Genomic DNA, 23,009 nt, shown 5'->3' on the forward strand with positions numbered 1-23,009 from the left:
AGTGACGCACAAATGAGAAAAAAACACAGCTTCGCTTTCAAATCCCAAGGTAGGCTGGGTTGCAGGCGGGCAGGGAGGAGGAGAGCTTAGATGCAAGCTGAGTAAACAGCTGGGACGCTACACATGCAGAATTCATGGTGCATTTTATAGAGTGACCTTTTCTGCTGAAAAGGAGAAGGGAGAATCTACGGTAATGAAAAGTGGATAACCTCACCGTGGTACTCCGCTCTAACGCTGAGAAAATAACTGTGATTTACTTCATTTAATTCAGCGTATGTGATAAATGTTGCCATTAAGGTCTCCCACTGTCACCGGTGAATTCACAGTAGTAAGCCATAGCAAGGACTGAAATGCCTCTTTTTAATGTTCTACCCTGTTAGAAAACAGTGCAGCCTATAAATGATGTAATCTGTAATTCAGTTTTATTATTCAGGTGGCCTGGCGGATGGCTTTGATTTCGTTAGGTGGTTGTGGAGAGATGGAGCAGGCGGGCAGACGGCCGGTCTGTTTCCTCGTGTCGTACTGTCATCGGTTGCACTCAGCGCTGTGCCATGAGGTGCACACACCTGTACTGAGCTGGTTTTGTGCTTTCTTGTCTGTAACAGAACTGGTGTATCTCTGTGAAGACAAAAGATGCTGCTTAATTAGTGTTAGAGGCCTTAAGTGCATGTCGTGTTCAACCAGCGTCCGGGCTGTACGAGTCGTGTCAGTGTTTCAGCCAGTCCCGTTGCCTCAGCATTTTACGCAGACGTTGTTATTTCGCCGACTAAATACAGAGGAGCCTGGCGGCAAAGGGCCGGAGCTGTGTGTGTACGGGGCCGCCGCGGGGGGCCGCGAGGAAGAGGGGCCGAGGGGAGGGCGGCCGAAGGAAGGCTGGCTGAGGGGAGCACGGTTAAAGGGAGGCCGGCTGAGGGGAGGCCGGTTCCAGGGAGGTGTCTGAGGGGCGGCCGGCTACGGGGAGGCCGCCGGGCACCCAAAACCGAAGCGCGCGGAGCCGCCAAGATGGCGCCGGTCGCGGCGGGGCGCTCGCGGCCGTGTCGGGGCGGCCGTCCCGTGTGCCCGCGCGGCGCTGGCGCATGCGCGGGGCGGCGGCGATGGCGTCGGGGTGCCGGGTCGGGCCGTCCGTCCTCAACGGCGACCTGGCGGCGCTGGGCGCCGAGTGCGGGCGGCTGCTGGAGTGCGGCGCCGACTACCTGCACCTCGACGTGATGGACGGGTAACGGCCGGGGGGGGCGGGGCGGCGGGGCCGCGCGGCGCGGAGTAACCTGTGTGTTCGGCCCCAAGGCACTTCGTGCCCAACATCACCTTCGGGCACCCCGTGGTGGAGAGCCTGCGCCGCCGGCTGGGCCAGGAGCCCTTCTTCGGTAAGCGGCCGGGGGGCGCCGCGGGGCCGGGCCCGGCTCTCCGCAGCCCTGACGGCGCCGCCGCCCGTCCCCGTCCCCGTCCCGTCCCGCAGATATGCACATGATGGTGGCCAGGCCGGAGCAGTGGGTGAAGCCGATGGCCGTCGCCGGCGCCAACCAGTACACCTTCCACCTGGAGGCCACGGACAACCCCGGGGCGCTCATCAAGGACATCCGGGAGAACGGCATGAAGGTGAGGGGCCGGGCCGGGGGCAGGGGGCGGCTGTGCCCTCGCGCTCCGTGCGTAGTCCTCGGCGCGAACAAGCGGCACTCCATGTAACGCAGCCTGCCCGTACCGCGCACACCGTCCTTCTGTGACTCTGCCCGCCCCAGGGCTGTCCTGCTGTGTCTGTGTGCAGCTGGGTCTGTCTGTCCTCTCCCGCAGGTGGGCTTGGCTATCAAACCCGGCACGACGGTCGAACACTTGGCACCCTGGGCCAACCAGATAGACATGGCGCTGGTGATGACAGTGGAACCGGGATTTGGAGGGCAGAAATTTATGGAAGACATGATGCCAAAGGTGAACCAAACATCTCCTATCTATTGAGCGTAAAGTTAACTGTATAGAGAGTAGTGGGGAACTGAATAAACCTTGTCTGGGTGTGTGAGAGGCTGCGTGCAGCTGAGCATGGCTTTCAATGACAACCTTTTAACGCTGTCTCTCAGGTTCAGTGGCTGAGGACGCAGTTTCCATCACTGGATATTGAAGTGGATGGAGGAGTTGGGCCTGACACCATCCACAAGTGTGCAGAGGTAAGAGGCTGAAATAGCACAGCACTCTTGGTCAGTGTGTTAAGAGACTTAGTCATCCCTCGGAAAATAAAGCGTAGGAGGGTGAGCCTTTTGAGCAGTCATTTTCAGAAGGAAGAGTAAAGCTGACATAGTATCAAAATCATTTGTGCCTTTTTTTAATAGTGGCTAGGCTAGCGAAGCCCTTCCTAAGTTGTTTGTTGTACACTCAGCTAAGCAGGAGCAGCAATGAAGCAGTTAGCTGTGTGGGGAGGTGCCGTCTTTTCCAAAGTTGATTTACAGGTGTAGTTAGAGGCATGTTACTTGTGTCTTGCAGGTAGTGCTCGTTTGTTCCTCAGCCTACAAATTGCTATCTCCTTGTGTGTTTTACAGTGAGAAAAGCCTTAAGAAATGGGTCTGTTCTGTGTTACTGAGTGGGTGTTTAATGTCTTCCAGGCAGGTGCGAATATGATTGTATCTGGCAGTGCTATTATGAGGAGCGCAGATCCAAGATCTGTGATCAATCTTCTAAGGAATGTGTGTTCAGAAGCTGCTCAAAAGCGGTGTCTGGATCGATGAGACCTACTCGAACAGTGTTCAAGAAGGCTCTGTGCTTGCAGGAGAACCTTTGTTTTTCATGCGTAAGGGAGGGCTGGATGAACATTAATTACGGAAATTTGTTGCTGCTGAACAGAGGAATCATTCCTTCACTGCAATGAAGCAAGCAGCAGTGAAAAACATTCTGGCTGTCTTTCAGGGTTGGAAATGCAATGGTTTGAACCTATTTCTTGATTCTGTGGAGGCTAATTTTATGCACCAACCTTTAATGCTGAGTGGATTGAACTAAAATTCAGTCAGTTTTTGCTTGCTAGAAGAGTGTAGCATCACCACATGCAATCTCTCTTGTGGAAGACTCTAATGAACCTGCCTTCTGCTGTCTGTATTTTGTCACTTGATCTGTGCATTCCTACAAAACTTTTCCAATGTCTGCATTAAACACACTTCTTCTGGTGTGGTAAGTCTCCTTTAAATTGACTGTCAAAATGAGTAGTTGGAATAGTAAGTTTGGGGAAAATGCAGTTTATTAGGGCTGGGTAAACCTGTGGATGATAGAAATATTTTTGTTTTGCTTTTATTGTTTAGAAATACTTGACCTACCTAAGTTGTTTAAACACCACACAAGTCTGTTAAACATCTTTACCAGGTTACAAACTGGGAAATATTTTCTTGTTCACCTTTCAAATAGCCAGGTAAGACAGCTCTGAAATTCCTGGAAGTGACAGGACTCCATGGGGGAATGTTAAAATGCAGTATCTTGACCCCAACCTCCTTAATTTGTGCGTATGTCCAAGTGAACGGTTAGGATAGTGACATACAGGCACGTTATGTACTGAAGTGATTTCACTGTACGTAGCTTGAGATATATACAGTAGGTGGATGTGGTTCTTCAACTGTTAAATAGCTCAGTTCTCATAGTTGGAAAGCCAAATAGTTCTCATACCTTCTCTTTATTTGCTCTAACTAACTTCTTAGCCTGTCCTGTTTGGACATGTGGAACAGGGGAGTTAAAACCCACTAGAGGAAGACGTGAGCAAGTCATTTTAGATAGACCTGCCTCCCATGGCTCTAATTAGTAGCGCTCACTCCTTTAATATTTTATTGTATTCTGTGTGGCATTTTTTCCTGTAAGTTACAGAAGGGCTGCAAGTAGTCTGCTGGTTCAAAGGACCAGGCCCGAAGGCTCAACAATTGCATCCAGGTCAGTTCAAGAAGACCGTAGTCAAATTTGTTCTCACAGCAAAGCTGGGCATGTGTCACCTACCCGCTGTGGCAGCAGCACTCGATCCCACAGCAGCGGAACAGTGCAGGAGGGTGAAACGCTCGGTGCTGGGCAGGGAGACATGGGGTGCTGTGATAGTGCGGGTTGCTGCCACCACTCAGGAGGAGGGGGTGTTCAGACAATCCAGGCAGGTCTCTGAAATGGCTAAGCTGCTTCCTTTTCCTGTGTGGTTTGTTGTGGTTTAGGTGAACAAATGTCTTCGCTTCCTGTTTCCATTTGCAACCCCAGATGAGAGCTAGCAAGAGAAAAATGGAGTCTTCTGGAGCTACTGCTCTGAAAGCATCTCAGAAGAAGCCAAAAAAAGCTTGGCTAGGAAAAAGGTAACGCTCCATGTGCCCGTTAGACACATTAAAGCTGGAAAGCAGCTGCGTAGAGTATAAAACACTGTGCACATAGAAAAAAAAATCAAGGCTTTGGTAGTTAAAATGCAGGGCTAAGCAGTAAAAAACAGCTATCAGAAGTTTAGTTCAGGATTTGGAAGTATGACTTTTCGTGCTGTTATAAGCAGTATTTGCCTCCTACAGTTGATCTCAAGCTGGTTTGAAGGGTATTCAAACCATTTCCATTACTTTTTCTCATTAATTTGGAAAAAAAAAAAAAGGCCCAAAGTCATGCCACTTGATTGAGAGCTTTACATTGTGTTCTGAGCACAGAATCATGCAGTATGTTTTCTTTCAGAGGTTTTAGTTACTTTGTCCTTGTTTAAATGTCATAGTTCTACTTCCATTGAGCCTTACCTTAGCACTGTTGTGGGAGAAGAGAATTAGACACACAGGAAAATGGCTCAGTTGCTTCTGTCTGTGTAAATCCCACCCAGGTGGGTCTGTGCAGCTGGTTGCTATGGCAGTGGCCCTTTACACACCTAAGGTTAAAACTATTTGTGACCACACAGCTGAAGAATCCATGAAAATAACAGCAACAATAGGTGTTCCTTTACTGCTTAGGACTTGTCCAGTTTTGTGCCTCGATACATAAACTGGAGTAATCCGTTAGGCTGTGTTTAGGCTTGTCCTTCTATGCGCAGTAATGCAGCGCCACAGAGGAAGCACCCCAGCTGCAGGACTTGAAACCAGAAGAGGTGTTTGCATATCTACAGGGCCAACAAACCCCAGAGCCGTTACATGTTGCAATGCTCTGATAACGTTTCAGCAACGAAGCAGCGGGGAGGCAATGGTGACGCTGAGTCACATGGGCTATACCAGTCCAGGGTGCACTGACAGAGCACGGGCACTGTCCACACTGGAAAGCAGGATAAAAGGCACTTGGGTACGTCCCGAGTGAGGCTGGGTGTGCGCTGCGCAGGGCAGAACAGCGCCCATCCCTGAGCAGGAGGAAAAATGCAGGAGGCGTGCATGGCTTAACTGTAACAGGGCTCAGAAGGGTGTATTTGTGCTTACAGTCCATCAGGGTCCTGGATGCAGAGATGAAGCATTTAAACCTCTGCAGCAGCAGGGAGCAAAATGAAAGTGGCCTTAGAAAGTTCTCTATTGAGAATGGTAAATGAAGTGCAAGGGAAATGGCTTTCTTTCTTTGTGATGCTGCAACACCTCAGTTTCGGGGGGCCGGGGGGGGGGGCCTTACTGCATATGTTTGAGCTGGTATTTAACAGTCAGCCTTCGTAGTACCTTCACTGGAAGCAGTGCTGACAGCTGTTCTTACAGCTTAACAGCCCAAAGACAAACAGCATTTTTTTTTCCCCCCCTGTTGTTTAACTTTTCAAAAAGAAAACATGCGGGGGGGGTTCTTGCCCATTTCATGGCCTCAAGCATGATCCTGGCTCTGAGCTCTCAGCCCACTCCCACCACTGGTGCCATCCTCAAGACACCAGGATTCACGCAAAACCTGACCCAAGGTGGGAGTCCAGCTCTGCAGGGGAAAAGGGCTGCAGGCAGTGAAACAGAGCACTAGTGCCAACTGCAGATGCATGCAGCGCAGGGAGAGACGAGGAAAGGAAGGGGGTGGTGGTCTTGTGACCAAGTTCTCTAACCTTGTCGCAGCAGTGAAATGAGGCTAATGACATATGAGTGGAGAGAGAGCAGGGTGCAGTGCATGGTCTACTTCCTGTAAGAAGGCAGCAGGTATGGGTGCTGCAGGTGAGGCAGCGCACATGCACACCCTGCCTGCTCCAAGCTGCCCCTGCCAGAGGCAGGCAGAAAAGCAGTAACTGCAGCCACCAGCCTTTGCCCACCGTGCTCGTGTGCGCTTCTCACCTGATGGCACAAGCTGCACACCAGCGAGGCTTTGGGAGCAGCCCCAGGGCGGAGGCATGAGGAGGAAGCAGTGCCCTGGCGCGGTTCTCCAGCCTCGCGGTCGCTCAGGCAGCTCTGTGCAGAGACACTTGCAGGCTGCTGCTGCAGGTCCAGCCAGCTGAGAGGCAGATTTTAAGAGAAGCTGACAGGGCGGGGGGGGGGGTATGGCCCAATAGACATTGTTATAGTTTCAACAAGCTTCTTTTTTCCCATAGTATTCTAGCTTTCTATGCCTAGCCTTTTTATTGCTGCATTGCCATGCACTAGCTGTTTCCCACAAGGGCTGAGCAAAAGCATCTAAACAGAGGGCAAAGAAAGTGTGCTTACCCTTGCTCTCATCAGCAACCACCTGTGCAGCCCCTGCAGCTGGCAAGGTAACCAACAGCTGCTTTGGAGCAGCACACTGGGGACCGACCCAAAAACTACACCATGGTTCAACAGGAGCCCACAGCTGGGAACTCAACAGCTGTGCAGGAGCAGCTTTACAGTTCCTGAGACTGATCAAATTTGGTTCATGTCTCCTTGCTCACATTTTAACGTTCTCTTCACCCCGCCCCCACCCCCCAAATGAATTTAGACACCACCCCCCCTTTTGCCTTCTTCCCATACAACACTGGAATGCGTTTCCGCTTCCTGACAGCGTCTTCAGACCACGTCAGGCAGCTGGCTGCCGTACTGCACCTGCCCCACCCTACATCGCAGAAACAGCTCGCGCTGCCCCAGGGATCAGCCGGCAGGAAGCCCTGACCTTACAACAAGCCGGGTGAGAGCTGGTCAGGTCAGCCCTCTTCATGAAGGGTGACACGTCTGGAGGCATCTGAGGCATTTGAATTCAGAAAGCTTCACCCAGCAGTAGCTGCACATGCAGGATGAGAGGTGGAACAGCTCACCTCTGACTTCAGGTGCTGGAGGGAACTGTAAGTCTCCCAGCACCAGTGCAACATGAGTACGACAGCAAAGCTTAGTGCCACTGCCAGGCCAATGTGTCTGCAAAGCCACGCTTGGGCCGAGCAGGTCTCTGTGCCAAGAGAAAGCATTAAAGCTAGTTCTCCACTTCTAAAAGGCCATCCAATTCAGACTATATACAACACACATATGTATCTATATATATAGAAATAACTTTTAATTAAAAAAAACAACCTTGCATCAAAGATTATTGTATCAGACATTGAGGCAAGATTCAAGTTTAAGACAAACCAGTGTTAAAAAAGTGTTTAAAAAAATAATCAGAATGTGCAATAAACTACAATGTAGCAATAGGTTGTAGTGTTGAAACTTTACTGAACTGTTTTCAGATGTCCAGTGTGTATTTCCTGTTATTTTGACAAAAGAAAAAGAATTGACACTAAAACTGGGTCATCTGTCCAGTGCCATTCAGTTCCAGATATTACACATGGAAGGAAATTTTGCACAAAAACAGAGACTCCTATAAAATTGCCTTCAACTGTCCTACACAGAAAAACTTCCCGTTGGTGAATTATACCTACATTCAATGTTTAATCTTTGTTAATACCTCTTGAGATTGCAGATACATTCCAAACTATGCTATTAAATGCAAGTTTCAGCAACTTGCTTTTGTTTCCTCACCGTGAACTTGCTGGGCAATTAAAAATCTATCTGGAATCACAATCGAGAGCTCTGGGGCTTTTTTCTTCATTGGTCTTCTAGACATCAATCATCTTTTCCTTTTCAGCTAGTCACCAAATGTTGGCATACTTATGAGACTCTTGCAAGGCACTGTACAGAAATTTGAACTAGACTTCATCTTTAACATATTAAAGCAAAATATTACGAGCCTCATTTGCTACTGAAGGACTAAGGAAGTAAGATGACCCAAAACGCAACATCCAGAGAGCTGCATCAGAGACTTGACGCGCCTCCTCTTCTCTTCCCTTTCTCTACACCCACACAACAAACAGGAACCCTACTCTGAGTAGCAGATACACGGACTATTGAAATGCAGTGGTCTATGTCTATCTTACTGCTCGAGGACATCTATATGAAACATGCTCTGGCACTACTGAGAGCTGAGTACAGATTTTAAGCTAGATGCAAGGCTTCAACAACGCCTGCTTTCAGACTGCTGGTTCTCACCTGCCCTTCTCTCACGTGTGGGTTGCACACATGCATTTAAAGAGAGGTGGATTTTCTGCCACACATTCATGCCACACAGGAAAATAATCTGTGGTTATCGCTTCTCACCACTGTTTTTTCAAGTAGTTTTTCTGTGTTCAGTTGAAGTTGTTGGTTTAAGGTAGACAGCATATCCTGCTGCACCAGAATCCACTAGAACCAGAAACGCATTTGAAAACAAACAAAACAAAAAAGGATGATTATTAACGAATGTGGCAATATGACAACAGAAAGCAGTGAATGGTGCCAGCAATTTATGTGCGCCCACTCCCGACACTGGGAATATTAGACTTCCAGCTTGAAATAATTACTTTCTCTTGGGGTTCAGGAAGAAGAAAGTGTTGTCTTTGGGATTTATCCTGCCTGTTACAAAGCAAGAAAGAAAATATATTATATGCAGCTAACATACAGGTTTTGAATTGTGCTGTCATATGCTGTGTGAACAAGAGAGATTTTACCTTACACTTTTCTCCACCTTAATTGGCTTTCTTAATGAACCACATTATTCCCTGTCACCTTTGTTTTCTCATATTGTTGATTCCCAGGCAAACGTTTTCACAGTCTTCTGACTCTTCTGTAGATTGTTTTCTTGGTGGATAGCCATTGTCTGGCAAACCAATGGGCGTACATGAAGTACAGAGCGAGTCGCTGGGGAAAGCTGCACTTGACATTTCAGTCTGATTCGTTACTTGATCTTGGCACAGTAAAGCTTCTACCTCTTCATCTTTTAGTGGAAAAACTCGAAGTTCCCACAGCCCCGACTGAAAGGAATCAGAAGGGTAGGAGTGAGGGTGGAAAAAGAGAAAAGAGGGGAAAAAGAGGTTTCAGCTGAGTCTGATTAGCTGTGTGCAGAATGCTCTGCTATCAAGTAACAAATGAGTGTCATTCTTCACAATGTTTGCAGGGCTCTTCAGATAAAGAATACGACACTGCTAGGCACCAGCTGTCAGTGTACGCCGGCTTCATGTGGGTTTGAACCCGTAACAGAGCTGCAACTGTGCAGGCACAGCACAGGAAGGGGGAGGGCTCTTTTCCACACTGCCAGGCAAGCAGGTTACCTGGCCCCAAAACGATCATATCAGGCCTGTGGAACCCTGGCCAGCATCCCCGAGGAAAGATTCTGCGTCCCTGAACCCAGGCCTGCCACACTTGCCTCTAAAACATGCACCGTGTTCACTGAGCCGTGAGCCTGTTGACAAATGTTAGGTTTCATTCATAAAAAAACATGTGTCTACTTCTAAACAGGAGGGCTACATTCAGTCCACATAAACTAGGGCAACATTCTGAGCAGGGAAGGATGCGGCTACGTTTGAGTTCCCTGTTCTGTTAAGGGCCAATGGTCACTGAGGCCCTGAGCAGACCCGGAGGCCATCAGGAGCACCCACCTTGGCTTCCTGGCTCTCCCTGCAGAGCTGTGCAATCCCTGAACAAACAGAGCCGTGGGCTTCCGAAGTCAGGTCGGGGACAGGTTCAGCAGCGCAATGCAGCGAGGCACAGGAGCTGCTGTGGTGGTCTTTGTGCACCGCCTCTTGGCTGTGTCGTCCGTCCGCATTTTTGCTGTAAGATCTAGTGCAGAATAAAAGAGACGAGAGTCTTAAGACCTACTCCCTGCCTTTTCACACCACCAGGAGTCGTTTAGGTTTTCTTTTCAAAGTGTTCAGTGTCTCTGCAAGTGCTACCTGTGCCCTGCTTACTTAAACTAAAGGAACAAAAACACACGTGGTTCTTAACAACCCTGCTGCTGCAAGCCAAAGCAAAGAGTGCTGTGTGGAGGAGCTAACCAGCTGCAATGGGGCTGGAACGGGCACACCCTGGCTACAAAACAGCGGGTGGCTGGGCCCACTCAGGAGCGCAGCGTCACGCACAGGTGCCCAAACTGCACTGCCACCCGGCTGTGCCAACGGAACTCGAGAAGGAACAGCAGGTCCTCACTGCCCTTTCCCACCTCTCCTCTGGGCTCCTCTAGCCCATAGGGTAAGGTACCCACAATCTCCAAAGCAGGCAAAATAGTTTGTGTAATAAGATTAGAAATTTTGACCTCACCTTTATTGTAAATTTGAACTAAAATATCTAAAATACTGCCACACATTTCAAATGTCATGTAGAAGTTTGACCTTCCTAAAATGGCAGTTTTACTTCAGACTTCAAATTACACTAAGATTTCACCAAAGAGCTCACAGATTTTCAAAATTAAAGGTACGTATAAAGACTGTATTTTTCATAAGATTTAGTCTTTTTTCAGTATAGCTTCTAAAGTCACTTTATGTTCAAAAGTGCTCAGAATTAATTCCTGAATATATTTTACCTCTAATTTTATTCTGCAGTATAAAAGCTACCTTTGCATATTTATTCATAGTGTCACGATTCAATTTCAGCCAGAAGCAGACACAGGCATATATATGGTAAATAGCAGGAACAATTATCCTAACATTTATAGGATGCTTTTTGTTGTGGCAGATTCTGAAGCAATTTATGGGAATCATTTTCCCAGACCAAAATTGTAGATACAGCCGCAGTATGATGTTTGGCCATATATACACTATTTTTTCCAAGACTTACAGGGATTATACTTGATTCAGATGAGTTTTGCACCAGACAGCAAGTTTGTGAGAATTAACCTTTTCATATCAGCAATGACTTTTTAAGCGTAAGGAACATTCAGTAACACATCTCTGAATGCAGCAGGCGTTCAGCTGAGCCAGGTCAGTGAAGAAAGGCTCGTGTTACACGGGGTGGCTAAAGTCATGATAACGGGGTGTGGCACAAACCAACAGAGCTGTGTGTTGTGTATAGCACTACAATCTTAGTGGTGCCAGATCACTAACGTGCCAACTTTCTGTAAGTTCTACATGCTTCAGAACTGCCTGGCCTTCCCTTTTCAACTGCAAAAACGATTTATGCCTGGTAGTGTCTCTAACGAGCTGATAAATAAGCAGTTCTCTGTGGCAGCATTTCTGAAACTGCTGCACCAACCAACCCACCCCGGTCCCACGGGAACGCTCTTATCAAAGTCAATACACCTGCCTGCTATTCCTTCTGGGCCAGCGGCTCTGCTCCCACAGCGACCACCTTGCTCGCTCTCTTTCTTCATACTTTGCATGACGTAAGGAAAAGACTTCATCTGAGAGATCTTCTATCTGTAATGAAAAATGAGGGATAGCTGCTGTAATTATGAACATCACTAGAAACAAAGACAGGTGCTAATATATGTAGTTCTGTGAAGGTTTGTTCACCAAACACAAACAAACAAGACAATGTGTGCTAGCAGTACAAGGGTACATCAAAATAACGCAGTCAGCTGGCACTCTCACTTAGAGCCACAGTTTATGGGACGCTGTCACCTTCTGTTCATTTCTTTGTGTGTCTGTGGTTGATCTGAAGGGATACAGAAGTTACACCCCTATGCAACTAGCACATTTCTCCCTACGGTGAAATGTGTTTTCCCTACAGAAAATTAAAAAGACAAGTATTCATTTGTAAAATCAAGGCAGCATTAAAAGCACAAAGTGAAGACAAGCAAAAATCCGAGGAGTTTTTAGAGACTGATTTAGGAGGAGGCTGGGAGGCAGCAAGATTTGCCAGGTGCTCTTTAAGCACAGAGAAGCAGGTCTGACATCACTGGGGCTTGTGATAGCTCCACATGGAGAGGCATGCAGCAAACCTGAGGTGCCGCATTCCTGCTATGAAACCAAGCAGAAAATGGTTTCTGCTGTGAAGAGAGCATTTCTTAGCTGCATGAGCCCAGCACAACCTAACACAGACCTAATGTAAATATACTTTAACCGCTCGCAGAGTCAAACGAGCCAGCTTTTTATGCAAAGCTCCTCAGATGCAGCTCTTACATCTGACCTTCACTTAGGAAGAGCCATCTTCATTTTTCCTGTGTCTAAGTCTGCTGTGTGTACGCAGCTGGGTGAGGAGCACAGTGCTGCCCTTCCCTCTCCCCAGACTGCGGGGTGTACCACTCCAGCACAGCTCAGCATTACTTCAAAGTGCTCCAAACCATTCAGCCTCAAAGTTCATCTAAAAAGCTGTGGTTGGCAAGAACACAGGAGTGCTGCAGCCATGGATTTTTATGCCAGCCACTCTCACCTTCAAAGCAGAGAAATTCTAGGAAAGAAAATTCCTGGTTGTAGGAGCTGTGAAGCTACACTGCTAGATCAGTCCTGGACAAGAACTATATGAAGAATTGGGAGGTTATAGCAAAATTAAATTGATTTTCCATGAAACAAAGTTCTCATGGCTGCTACACAAGCAACACGGTTCATCTTCTGATTTAGTTTGATAAAATAGAGAACTAAATGCAGAGTCCTAGCTGCACCACCAGAGAGACTGTTATCTTGTCAGCAGGATTCACTCTGCAGCAGACAGCTATCCGCCCTGAGGTTGCTGCAGGAGCCGTTCTCTGTACGAGGACTTGCAGCACCAAAGCAGTGCATGACCATTATGGGTACGAATGCAAAATACAACGCACTGATGCCACTGCAAACGTACCTGACAGCGGCATTCCTCAGCCTGCCAGAGCACACACCTCCAACCTAGGCTGCTGGCCACAAGCTACAGCCCCACAACCAAATTTAGCTGGGTCATTGAGAAGGATCTCAAAGATTTCTGTGTGATCTGAACCAGCCACAGGACCCATTTGCCAGAACTGGTGCTGCCTGGTTTCTCCTCAGCCCAGCACTCAAGAGGAACCCTCACACAAACAGACCTGCTTTGTTTGCTCAGCTCAAGATTTCTTTTTAAAGACTCCTCCTTGCTTTTATTTATGTTGAACACAAACTACTTTGTTAGCTGCTTGCTTCCCTTCACGTAACTCAACCAAATGGGTCTCTTCCTCTCTGGAATTCACCAGCTCTTGTCACCTGGATGGCATGGGTCTGGGGCTAAATCTCAGTTCGCATTCTGCCTTTCCAAGGTCAATGATGTACAGTGTGAAAGCGAGAATTTTATGGACTACAAAAGTGTTATTCCCTCAGGGAAAATGCAGGATTTTTCTGTGTGCTCAATTTCCTTTGAAGTGCAAACAAAAGATAATTTTCAAAGAAAAACTTAGACTTTGAAATTACTTTTCTTAGCAAATTGCCAAAGCTTTTCATGCTGGGAAGAAACTTTATTTTTAACAAGCTTCCTTTCAAAACCCAACCCCACATTTCTCTACAAGTTTTGAAAAATATTAAAAGTAAGCCTTACTGTACCTTTTCCACAGCTGATAGCTGAGATTTAACTACTTGAGTTTTACCCTATTCCACTGAAGACCAACCATTAATACAGTTTCTTACTTCAAAATTATTCTTTGTTCTACAGATAAAATCACATTACCTCAGAGTAAAAGACCTCTGCCCTTCCTCATCTTTCTAAGATTTTATATATCCTCAAACAACTTTACGTTAATTTATAGTTACTATAACTAGAGAAAACTGAATTTTTTTCCACCAAGGGTAGTTTGAAAAAGGCCAAAGAGCTGTCACTGCTTGCCAGAAGGATCTAGCAATGACGCGGAGAGAAAAGACTATTCGGAAGGTGTGTTTGTGAGGCATGTCTAATGGTTTCATTCAAAGAAAGACTTAAAGCAAACTAAGATTTGAATCCCTCCTATCTCATCTAGTTAAGCAACGAGACGCTATGCATTAATGTTGAATAGTCAGGAATAATACCAGGAAAAAACAGGCAGGAATATTTCTGAAAGGTTCTCAAAACAACAAAGTCAGTGCTTCAGTCATCAGCTCCATGGGAAACGCTGAGTCATACGCCATAAACACACTTATGCAAAACTAATGACACAAAGAATTATTCTGAAGTATTTGCAATTGCTAAAACAACTACAAAATAGACTTTAACACTACTTTATATCCATGCCTTGCCAGAAACTTTAACCTGGACAAAACAAATTGCAAACAAAACAGGAAAGCCCATTCCACACCCTCCCCTGCACTAAAGCAACAACAGACTGCAAATTCACACATGCAAACCAGGAAATGCAAACGCTGTAACGTCCCAAAACTAAGTATTTTTAGAGTGAGCAGTGGAGCAGACATAGATAGTAGATTAACTTTTAGATTGTCCAACTTTTATGTGTTTGTCCTTGTAAGGCAAAATTTCCAGAAACGAAACTGTGACACCCCATAAAAAGCTTTTTGGACTCTAATAAAGTACCATGAATGGGCCTGATTTTCAGAAAGTGCTGAGTTCCCATCCTTGGAAGTGCAGCTCCTGTAGAACTTGACAAATTTGGAACACCACATTTGTTTGTAACTTGTGGAAACTCTGGTATGAGCCCACTGCATGAAGTGAGAGAAATCCTTAAGTGCTGGACAATGCAAGGACAACTCCAGGAGTTTTAAATTTGGCCACACATAAGGCAGACAGGCAGAAAGTATTACACAGTACCACCACAGACTGCTATGCAGTGGAAAGCAAAGAAGAAGCTTTTGTATAAAAGCAGACAGTACATTTTGCCTTCTCTCTTCTCCTTCCCAAATGATCTGCTAGATGAAGCTTGCCTTGATTTCAGCATATGGAACAATTTCATGTGGCAGAATGTGAGCAAAGAAAAGAAAATGTAACGCTCCTGTTTTCTGATGTTTTTTTTCCTCAAGCTTACACAGTAACAAATTAACTCAGCCTAAAACCTGAAGCAAGGCAGTGAAAGAATTAAGATCAAACAGCCACCTTTTCTCAGTCCTCAGAAGAACATCCAAACCAATTAATATGATCCCAACAGAAAGGGAGAAAATTGGCAAAGGATGATTTAGATGAGTAAGATCTTTAGCATTTTTCTCATCTGACATCTCTCCTCTCTTGTTATACCCAGCAGCTGACAGACAATATTGAAGCAGTGGACCACAGCAGGAGGCTAGGCTGCTTTATTGTACTCAAGTATTTCCTGGCCAAATGATGAATCATACACGAACTAGTAACGCCAGATACAAATGGACTGGGAGGGCTATTAAACAAGCAGTAAGTGCACAAACTTCACAGGCTCCTTGAAGTCCATTCAGCAAAAATGAGCTAAAAGTATGCAAGATAAGTAGTCTGTATAGGATCTGGGGTCTAGAAGAGAAATCCACCGAGTGCTCCAAGCAAGTCCCTTGAAGCCCTGAAGAAAGGCAAATCACTGTTGAAATTCTTTTTCTACACCCTCCCCCCCCCCCCCCCTCCACAATACCAGGATGAGGAGAGCATAATGAATAGCAGGCTCAAGGGACACTACGCCCTTACTGCCTTATTAGTAATTCTCCACGTAGTTTAATTAAATATCCTCGCAGGAGAGTTCTCTTGTGTATTATAGTTTGACCTTCTCACTCCTAAAGAAGATCAGGCAGGTTTCCTGCTAGCAGAGAGAGTACCAAGCTAACAGGCAGTGATGGACGTGAAAATCTGACCACCACCAAGAATTTCACAAGTGCACGAAAAAGGCAGGGTCAGAGGAAGTTGTTCCCTTGCTTCAGAGCCAGGAGTACCATGTTAAATGACTGCAACTATGCCAGGTAGGCAGGTGAGGCTGTGATGCCCTCTGCAAGCATCAATTTCCAGATAGGAAGAAGCTACAGGCCTTGTAAATCTCTCCTGAGGAAGCTTGGCCTTTGTAGAGAGTGTATTTTCTACCCCAAGGGAGTGGCACAGTAATTTCACTTGTCTAGGGTGCTTAGCATACCCTGCTGTACTGCTACATAAATGCAGTCTTTGTCTCCTACTAAGGTCTCTAATCCTGGATGTAGGGGTTCTCTGTAAAACGAGCTCTAAAATGGATATTGTGGATGAAGGTAAAACGCAAGTCCTACAGCTACAACAGCTGGTAGGGGCCTACAGCAGGGAGTAGAGGGAGGCTACAGATGTCCAAAGGACAGCAAAACTGGCAGGTTCCTCTTCTGACTCTGGAAAAGGAGCCACAATAAGACAGGAAGAGTAGAAAGCCAGCCCAGAGACCAGACACACTGCTATGTTCACACTGGGGTTAGGAAACACCTCAAACCCACCATTGGGGGGATAAAGAAATCTCCCAGCCCCAAAGTCCATGGGCATACTCTGAAAGAAAAAGGTGGATTCTTACATCTGGAGGAAGCAAGAGTAGCATACAGTGTGCACACCTAACGAAAAAGGTGAGTGGGAAATGCTGATGGTTACATTGTCCCTGACAAAGCAGAAAACAGAAAAGCTTGCTTCCAACAGGAGGGTTGCAGAACACTGAGAAGAAAACTGAGGAAACCTGCAAGCAAAATGCCAAATTACCTCCTCAAGAACAAGAGGCCACGGGAACTGGCCATGAAAGAAAAGGATGAGAGAGGAGGACAGGCATTATAGCAGAGAGAGCCCCAAAGAGAGAGTCACACTAGGGGAACCCAGCATCAGAGTGGCCAGGAGCATGGGGGAGCTGAGGCCTCAAAGGGATCCTCCAGGAGCTCTGACTGTGCTGACAGCAAGGGGCAGAACAAGCGAACAGCAAGTCTTAATTAATGTAGTGGATGACAGAAATGTGAATTATCTCCAGGGTCAAGTAGGTTGGGGTAGGACACATTGCCACAGCCTGATACCTAATAGTTTATTTTTGAAATCTGAAACTTACCAGGATTTGCATGAAGTCAATGACTTTGAAAAACAGATACTGATTATCCCAATTATGTATCTAATTTAACTAAACTGTTGGTTTAATTAAAATACAGCTTACCTCTTCATCATCTGTATGAGATCTTTCCAAAGGTTGAAATTCAACAACTCTCCAACTAGAAATGAAGCAAGACAAGTCAAATTAGTTTACCTACATGCTGCTTCATTGTTTCAGCTGTAAAGACTCTTCTTTTTCTGCAGATAAAATAATTTCAAATTTCAGGTGCCAATAGCAGATGCTCACAATGTAATTCTCCTTTCTTAACCCAACATTTAACCTTTCCTTTCCCCAACAAACTCTTTAAGTTACTCAGAGTGCTTTATCTTTAGAGACAATATAAAAACAAATACAAATTAGAGATTGAAATATGCAACAGCTACAGTATTTCAGGCAACTTGCAGTACTTAAAAGACACTGAATTACAGCACAGGAGATCAATTACTCTGCTCTAGCAACCTAAAGATGTTCTTTTATCGATGTATTTGTTTATTACATCTCTAGAACTGTGGATTACAAATAATGTGTTTACACTATATGGAAAAAGTTCAACTTAATCCATAGTATCAAAATGGAAATTTTAAAAAATATATATGCTAAAAACAGTTCTGTTTCATTTGCCGTTAGCTACTTTTTTAGTGAACCGTAACACAAAAGACGGCAATCTCCAAATAACTGAGAGCATGTCAGCCCAATAGCACTTTTAAGCCCATGAGTATCACTACAATTAGGATGATATAAAACCACTTCTATTTTTAGCCAGTCTGTGCATCTGCCACCACTCTGCACCTATCACGTTATTTCCCTTGTGCTATCAGCTGTCCAGTCTTCCCACACTGATCTTCCATCCACTCCTATACACAAACTGATGTGCACAGTAAAAAACAAAACCAAAAACAAACAAAACCCCACAAGCACATGAAAAGATCGTATTAGTATTACGACATCTAACTAGATGTTAACAATATCTTTAATAGCATTCTCGTGTTCATTTTGCAACTAAGGAGGTCAAGAACAAACCTCGGTGTAAGGATTTCTTTGTACTGTAGTTTTTCCAGCTTTGACGGTGCCACCAGCGACATTGGAATAACAATGTTGTCTATGTCATAGGAGCTCTCACTTCTCAACCTCCTCCTTGAGTTATGCTGTGTAACAGAACCAATAAAAGAGGAGATCTATCAGCTTATAGGACAGGAAATCCATGTTAGTTGAGATATTCTGTAACGGATTTTCTAGAGGCCAAATTATTATTTTTTTTAAAAAGGAATTTCAACAAATCTTAAAACTCTCTCGCCTCTAAGACTTACTCCTTGCTTTCATAGCTCTTACTGATATCAAAGGATGCTTCTCTAACTTCACGTACAGTTAATTTTGAATACTTAAGAACTTTAATGCTGTGTTCTTCCTAACATTCAGCCTATAAGGAAGACCTTCTGTAACCTATCTACTGACACGTAACCCGAGTGGTTTTTTCAGCGTGACACAATTAATTCCAAGAGAACGAATCTACATTTAGCAGTGAAGAACAACCTACGTGGAAATATTTTTCTAAAAGACACACAAAAGACAGAAACTGAACGATCGTACTAGATTCCCGGTGTTCTCTGCTCAATAGTTCATGGAACCTACAAGTGTCAAAAACTTAATTTTCTAGATTACAGGAGAAAGTTTAGTTTTAAATCATATACTCCATATTGCAAGATCCCAGTTTTTAGCTGATAGTTAATGGAAGCAGTCTGTTCTAAAATGCTCATTTAGGCATTCTTTAAAGCTGGCCTCAAGAATGTAAGTGAGCATTATCAAAACTGCTTGGAGGATGCAGATCTTAATTCAGTTCTCCAGTCATCATCGCCAGATTAAAACGACGACTTACTGAGCACCAGCATACCACCAGGCTTAACAGAACTGTGGGCCCGGAAATTTGAGTATTATTATGAATTTCTCAATTAATTCCAATAGAATTAAAACAAAGTGTGTTTCTGCAAGGACTTCGCTGAATCAGAACTCTGCTGCTCCTCAGCAAATTTATATACCAGAGACTTTGCCAGTAGTGCTGCACAAGAGGTTTTAAATAGCAAAGCTGAGACTTAACAAGTGCTGTGACTATATTTGCACAGTGATGCCATTTGACATAGCTGCACCAAGAGCAAGAGCTCTTGTGTAAAACTGGGAGCATATATCACAGTATATTTAATGAAATTTAAGGGGAAAAAGTAAAATGAAAGGCCCAATGCCACTAAATGAAGCATCCATTTCAGTTCTGTTATCTGTAAAACTTAACAACCAATTATCTGGTTTAGGGGCACCACATACTAAATCTGGAATAAATTTCTTAATGTAATTCACTTAATTCACTCTAAAATGTTCTTTACTGTAACTTAACATTAGCTTATATATAAAGAACCCATATTTGTGGATTATTAGTTTGCATAACTGTTAACATTTCAGTTAAGACAGGGACACACTTTTAGTTTACCTGTGATGAAGTGCTGTGAGTGGGCCTAGACATCGCATTGACATTGGTCACGGCAGCAAAACTGCTAGGGGATTCTGGTTCTGCATGTTGAAAGGAGAACGTCTCAAACCTAGTGTTACGTTCGCCTGTCACAAAAACAGTAATAAACAATATTGAACACTGACTGTTGTCTGTTAGACTAAGGATATTTTTCCATACAGTAAGAGTACAGTCATTTCTAGAAGCCCACAGCTAACCACTTGAGATTTAACAAATACTAAAAAAAGCTGTCTAAATAAACACTTGTTACTCATCCTGTCATTGCTGTTCCACACAACTCATCCCTCTCTTTCTACAAAGGATTTCTTCTGCTGGAACCAGCTTCATATGGGCAAATCCTGCTTCTTTTTACAGAAGCTGCCCTAGACTACACGCACAGCAAATACAATTGGGCCTAGAGGAATGCTCCTAGTGTCCCCGCACAGCGCTTCATCCCACTGACGTACTGATCCCTAACTGACAGATTCCTCCTGGATAAATGATAAAATGATAAAATAAAAGTGGCAGTAAGGGTAACACACAGAATTAGTTTCTCGATCTCCATGTGTGGTTTCTTTTAGCAGTGGTCCACTGCCCCAGACAAATCGTAATTCTTGTTTACTCTTACTCAATCCCAGTGTAAGCAAAGCTGAGGGGGATTCAGAAGTTAACCACCAGTATTCTGCTTTTCTTCTACCTAAATTTCCAGTAGACAATGAGAACTCAAACTTAAAATAGCGACTAATAAAAAGGGTCGGTGGATTCCAACATGAAAAGAAGAGATAAGACAGATCCTAAATTCTGAATTGCACAGGCTGGGTCAAGTACGTGAACTCTCATCTCCCCAGCAGCTCTGCAGCTCCCTGGCACACAGCTTTTATTTTTGGCCTTGTTCATCAGGCTGACCTTCCCCATGGATAATTTCTCCTAGACAGAGCCCAAATTAGGAATAAATATGTAGTACTACACCCCCAGCACTAATAAGCTAGAACTGCTGCTGCTACTCACAACTATACCACATTGCAGTTTTCTGGCATTGGGAAATGATCCTTATGATAAAAGATGTTGTTTTTGTTTTTTTCCTTCTGTTACCTCAAATAGCCAAATACTATTGGCAGAAGCCTAACTGTAAGTTCAAAAGGTTTATACCACGAAGTTTTCTCTCTTACTAGTGCTCCCAAGTAATTCCAGTTGTTCACTTAGGGAAACAGTGTGGTTCCAGGAGCACTGTGCCAGCACCTTCCTTTTGGGGGCCAGTGACTGGTTAGGGCAGCAGGTGGCATGGACAAAGAAGATTGCTGCTGGCGAGAGGGGACAGGGGAAAGCACCCTCCAGGAGGAGAGAGGCACAAAGCACAAGGGAAGAGTGCATGGCAAAGGGAAGGGAAGGACAAAAAACAAAACAAAAAAAAAAAAAAAACACACGAGCAAAACAAAGAAAACAAACAGAAAAAGCCACCCCAAACCCACAAACTCATCTAAATCAGAGTGTTTTTAGTCTGCCCAAACACATCTTTCAGCCCCTCCTGCAACTTCCTAACCAATACGTTGCTTTTTGTTGTTGTTGCTGTTGTGCTTTTAAACAGGTCGTAAGTTTTGGTTAAATCATCTGCAGCAATTCCCATTCTCCCACCTCTATTGCAAGGTTACACCAGCAATTTTACCTGGATATGCACTGGAAGTGTATTTTTCCATAACATTAACTGATGATTTATATGTTTTCGTTCTTTCTTAGGGGAAAACTTTGCTAAGCGTTTTCTAAAGGTTCACATAAATCAATCTCTAACAGAATCTGTTAAGTTTTACATCCTACTGGCCTGCAGAAGTAAGATGCTATTTATCTCTACAAGGGCATGCTGAATTTTTGTCCCTAAATTACCACATTATTCTATGTAGCTCTACAGAACTTGCAGGGCAGTTTCTATTAATTTACCTACTGCTGAAGTACAGATTCAAGGGCTTAAAATATAAAGATAAGAAGAGTGAAAACACTAATTATAAGCACTGGTAGCCCACAAGTCCTCTTAACTGTCTGGAAGGAAGCCAGAACCACAAATGACAGTACACAAATGAAACATAGCTGACCAAAGCTGCTAGGAATAGTAAACGTTTGGTTGCGTGCATGATTTGACAGATAAATTTGCATTTCATCTGTTTCACTACACTACTATAAAAAATTCATAGTGAAAATAACGACACAGCAAAACACAGTGGGACTTGCTGAGCAGCTTCCTTAGAGTATTCCAAAAATAAAATACAGAAGCTTGTCTCCTTTTGTAATACACACCGATGAACAAAGAGATGCTTTAAAATAGCACGTTATTTTCATGGAATCCTAAATCCATTTCTTTGCTCCTGTAAAGTTTCATAATAGCATCCTTTTTGGAGATACCTTAAAATTCATTCTCAAAAGCCCAGTGATAAACTCATTTCTACAGTACATATGTTTTAAAAAATAGTACTGTCTTAACACAATTTGTCTCTTACCTACTGCTGTCTCACTTAGATGTCTTTTCTTTCTTCCCTCCGACAGCTGGTCAGACGTTCCTGACATTGATTGAGATTTGGAATTAGATAAAAAGTCACTGCTCCATTGTTTGAGAGAAACATTATGTTGATTGTAGTCTACAACAGAAACATGTATCACGTTGTAAACTTATTTTCCATTGCTGCGATTTACAGGCAGTCTCGGTGAACTACTTAATATAGAAAAAAAAAAGACTTCTGATAGGAATCCAGGTAGTAGGGAATACTGCAGTCAGGCACCTGCGTTTGCAGAGACCTCATGGTCCAAACTCCCTGCACTTGTACTGGTGCCATCCTGCAGCTCTGAAGGGATTGCTTCAGTGTAACAGCAGAGTACCTGACACTGTATTTGGCGAAGAGATTCCTCTTCCACCTACATCCCTAGCCCGTTACCTTCTCTGATAACCTGCTTTGTGGTAAATTTACACATGGAACATTTTCAGGGCGAACTAATGAAAACAGTCTTGGAAATATTAAAATGTCTTGCCTTACATACCATTGTCTGGAGATATTTTAAACTCCACTCCCAGAGATGAGGCATCAACAGGTTCTCCTTTGATGTCATCCTTCCTTAATAATGTTTCAAAGTATATGTGAAGAGGAATATCTGAAGGAGAAAAAAAAAAACACAAAGTGAATGGAGTCTGTATTGGGAAGATGGCAACCTATGACATAATGAATTGTGCATCATCACTGAAGGTCTAGGAGTGGATTTACACAATGCTACGTAATATAATCTATAAGCAATACTGCTTTGAGTCCTTCAGTTCATACAGAACATCAATGCCATGAGGACTAACTGCTACATGGGTGCAGTATCTTGACACAGTCAAGCTGGACACAATATAGGGAAGCACCTGAGACTGGCAAAAGGAAAATCTGATGACAACGATCAAAAAAAGCCCAACCAGACACTTCAGAGGTGTGAGTTTTGCATACATAAGTAAAAAACTTGAGGCAAGGTAATTCTCAGCAAGACAATTATTGCACGTGTGGCATCCTGCACCGCAGGCGAAGATCCGTAGCCTTTT

General features: G+C 44.5%; 2 protein-coding genes across 31 annotated transcripts in view; one reads left to right on the forward strand and one right to left on the reverse strand.

Moving 5' to 3' along the window:
- Positions 1-174: 174 nt before the first annotated feature.
- Positions 175-3,143, forward strand: RPE (ribulose-5-phosphate-3-epimerase). Of its 3 annotated transcripts, none has more exons than XM_040561069.1 (6): positions 175-806; positions 1,285-1,364; positions 1,457-1,596; positions 1,789-1,923; positions 2,070-2,156; positions 2,589-3,143. In XM_040561069.1, the coding sequence occupies exons 3-6, from the start codon at positions 1,459-1,461 to the stop codon at positions 2,709-2,711; spliced, it is 483 nt and encodes a 160-aa protein (XP_040417003.1). In that variant the 5' UTR covers positions 175-806; positions 1,285-1,364; positions 1,457-1,458; the 3' UTR covers positions 2,712-3,143. The 3 variants fall into 3 exon arrangements, with proteins under 3 accessions (XP_040417003.1, XP_040417002.1, XP_040417004.1); XM_040561068.1 differs by lacking the exon at positions 175-806 and adding an exon at positions 1,056-1,216; XM_040561070.1 differs by lacking the exons at positions 175-806; positions 1,285-1,364 and adding an exon at positions 1,069-1,216.
- Positions 3,144-7,329: 4,186 nt separating this feature from the next.
- The window catches only part of KANSL1L (KAT8 regulatory NSL complex subunit 1 like), a 63,313-nt gene continuing 47,633 nt past the window's right edge, over positions 7,330-23,009 (reverse strand). For 5 of the 28 annotated variants that reach the window (XM_040561050.1, XM_040561049.1, XM_040561061.1 and 2 more), the window contains 8 exons: positions 22,475-22,585; positions 21,940-22,077; positions 19,436-19,560; positions 17,980-18,104; positions 17,023-17,077; positions 11,379-11,491; positions 9,740-9,920; positions 7,330-9,115 (listed from right to left, as the gene is read on the reverse strand). In XM_040561050.1, coding sequence (XP_040416984.1) covers positions 8,867-9,115; positions 9,740-9,920; positions 11,379-11,491; positions 17,023-17,077; positions 17,980-18,104; positions 19,436-19,560; positions 21,940-22,077; positions 22,475-22,585 — 1,097 coding nt within the window. In that variant the 3' untranslated portion in view covers positions 7,330-8,866. The remainder of the gene's footprint in view (positions 9,116-9,739; positions 9,921-11,378; positions 11,492-17,022; positions 17,078-17,979; positions 18,105-19,435; positions 19,561-21,939; positions 22,078-22,474; positions 22,586-23,009) is intronic. The other 23 variants (XM_040561063.1, XM_040561056.1, XM_040561062.1 and 20 more) reach the window with 8 other exon arrangements.

This window comes from Cygnus olor, chromosome 6, assembly GCF_009769625.2.
Source record: "Cygnus olor isolate bCygOlo1 chromosome 6, bCygOlo1.pri.v2, whole genome shotgun sequence".
Classification (NCBI taxonomy): domain Eukaryota; kingdom Metazoa; phylum Chordata; class Aves; order Anseriformes; family Anatidae; genus Cygnus; species Cygnus olor.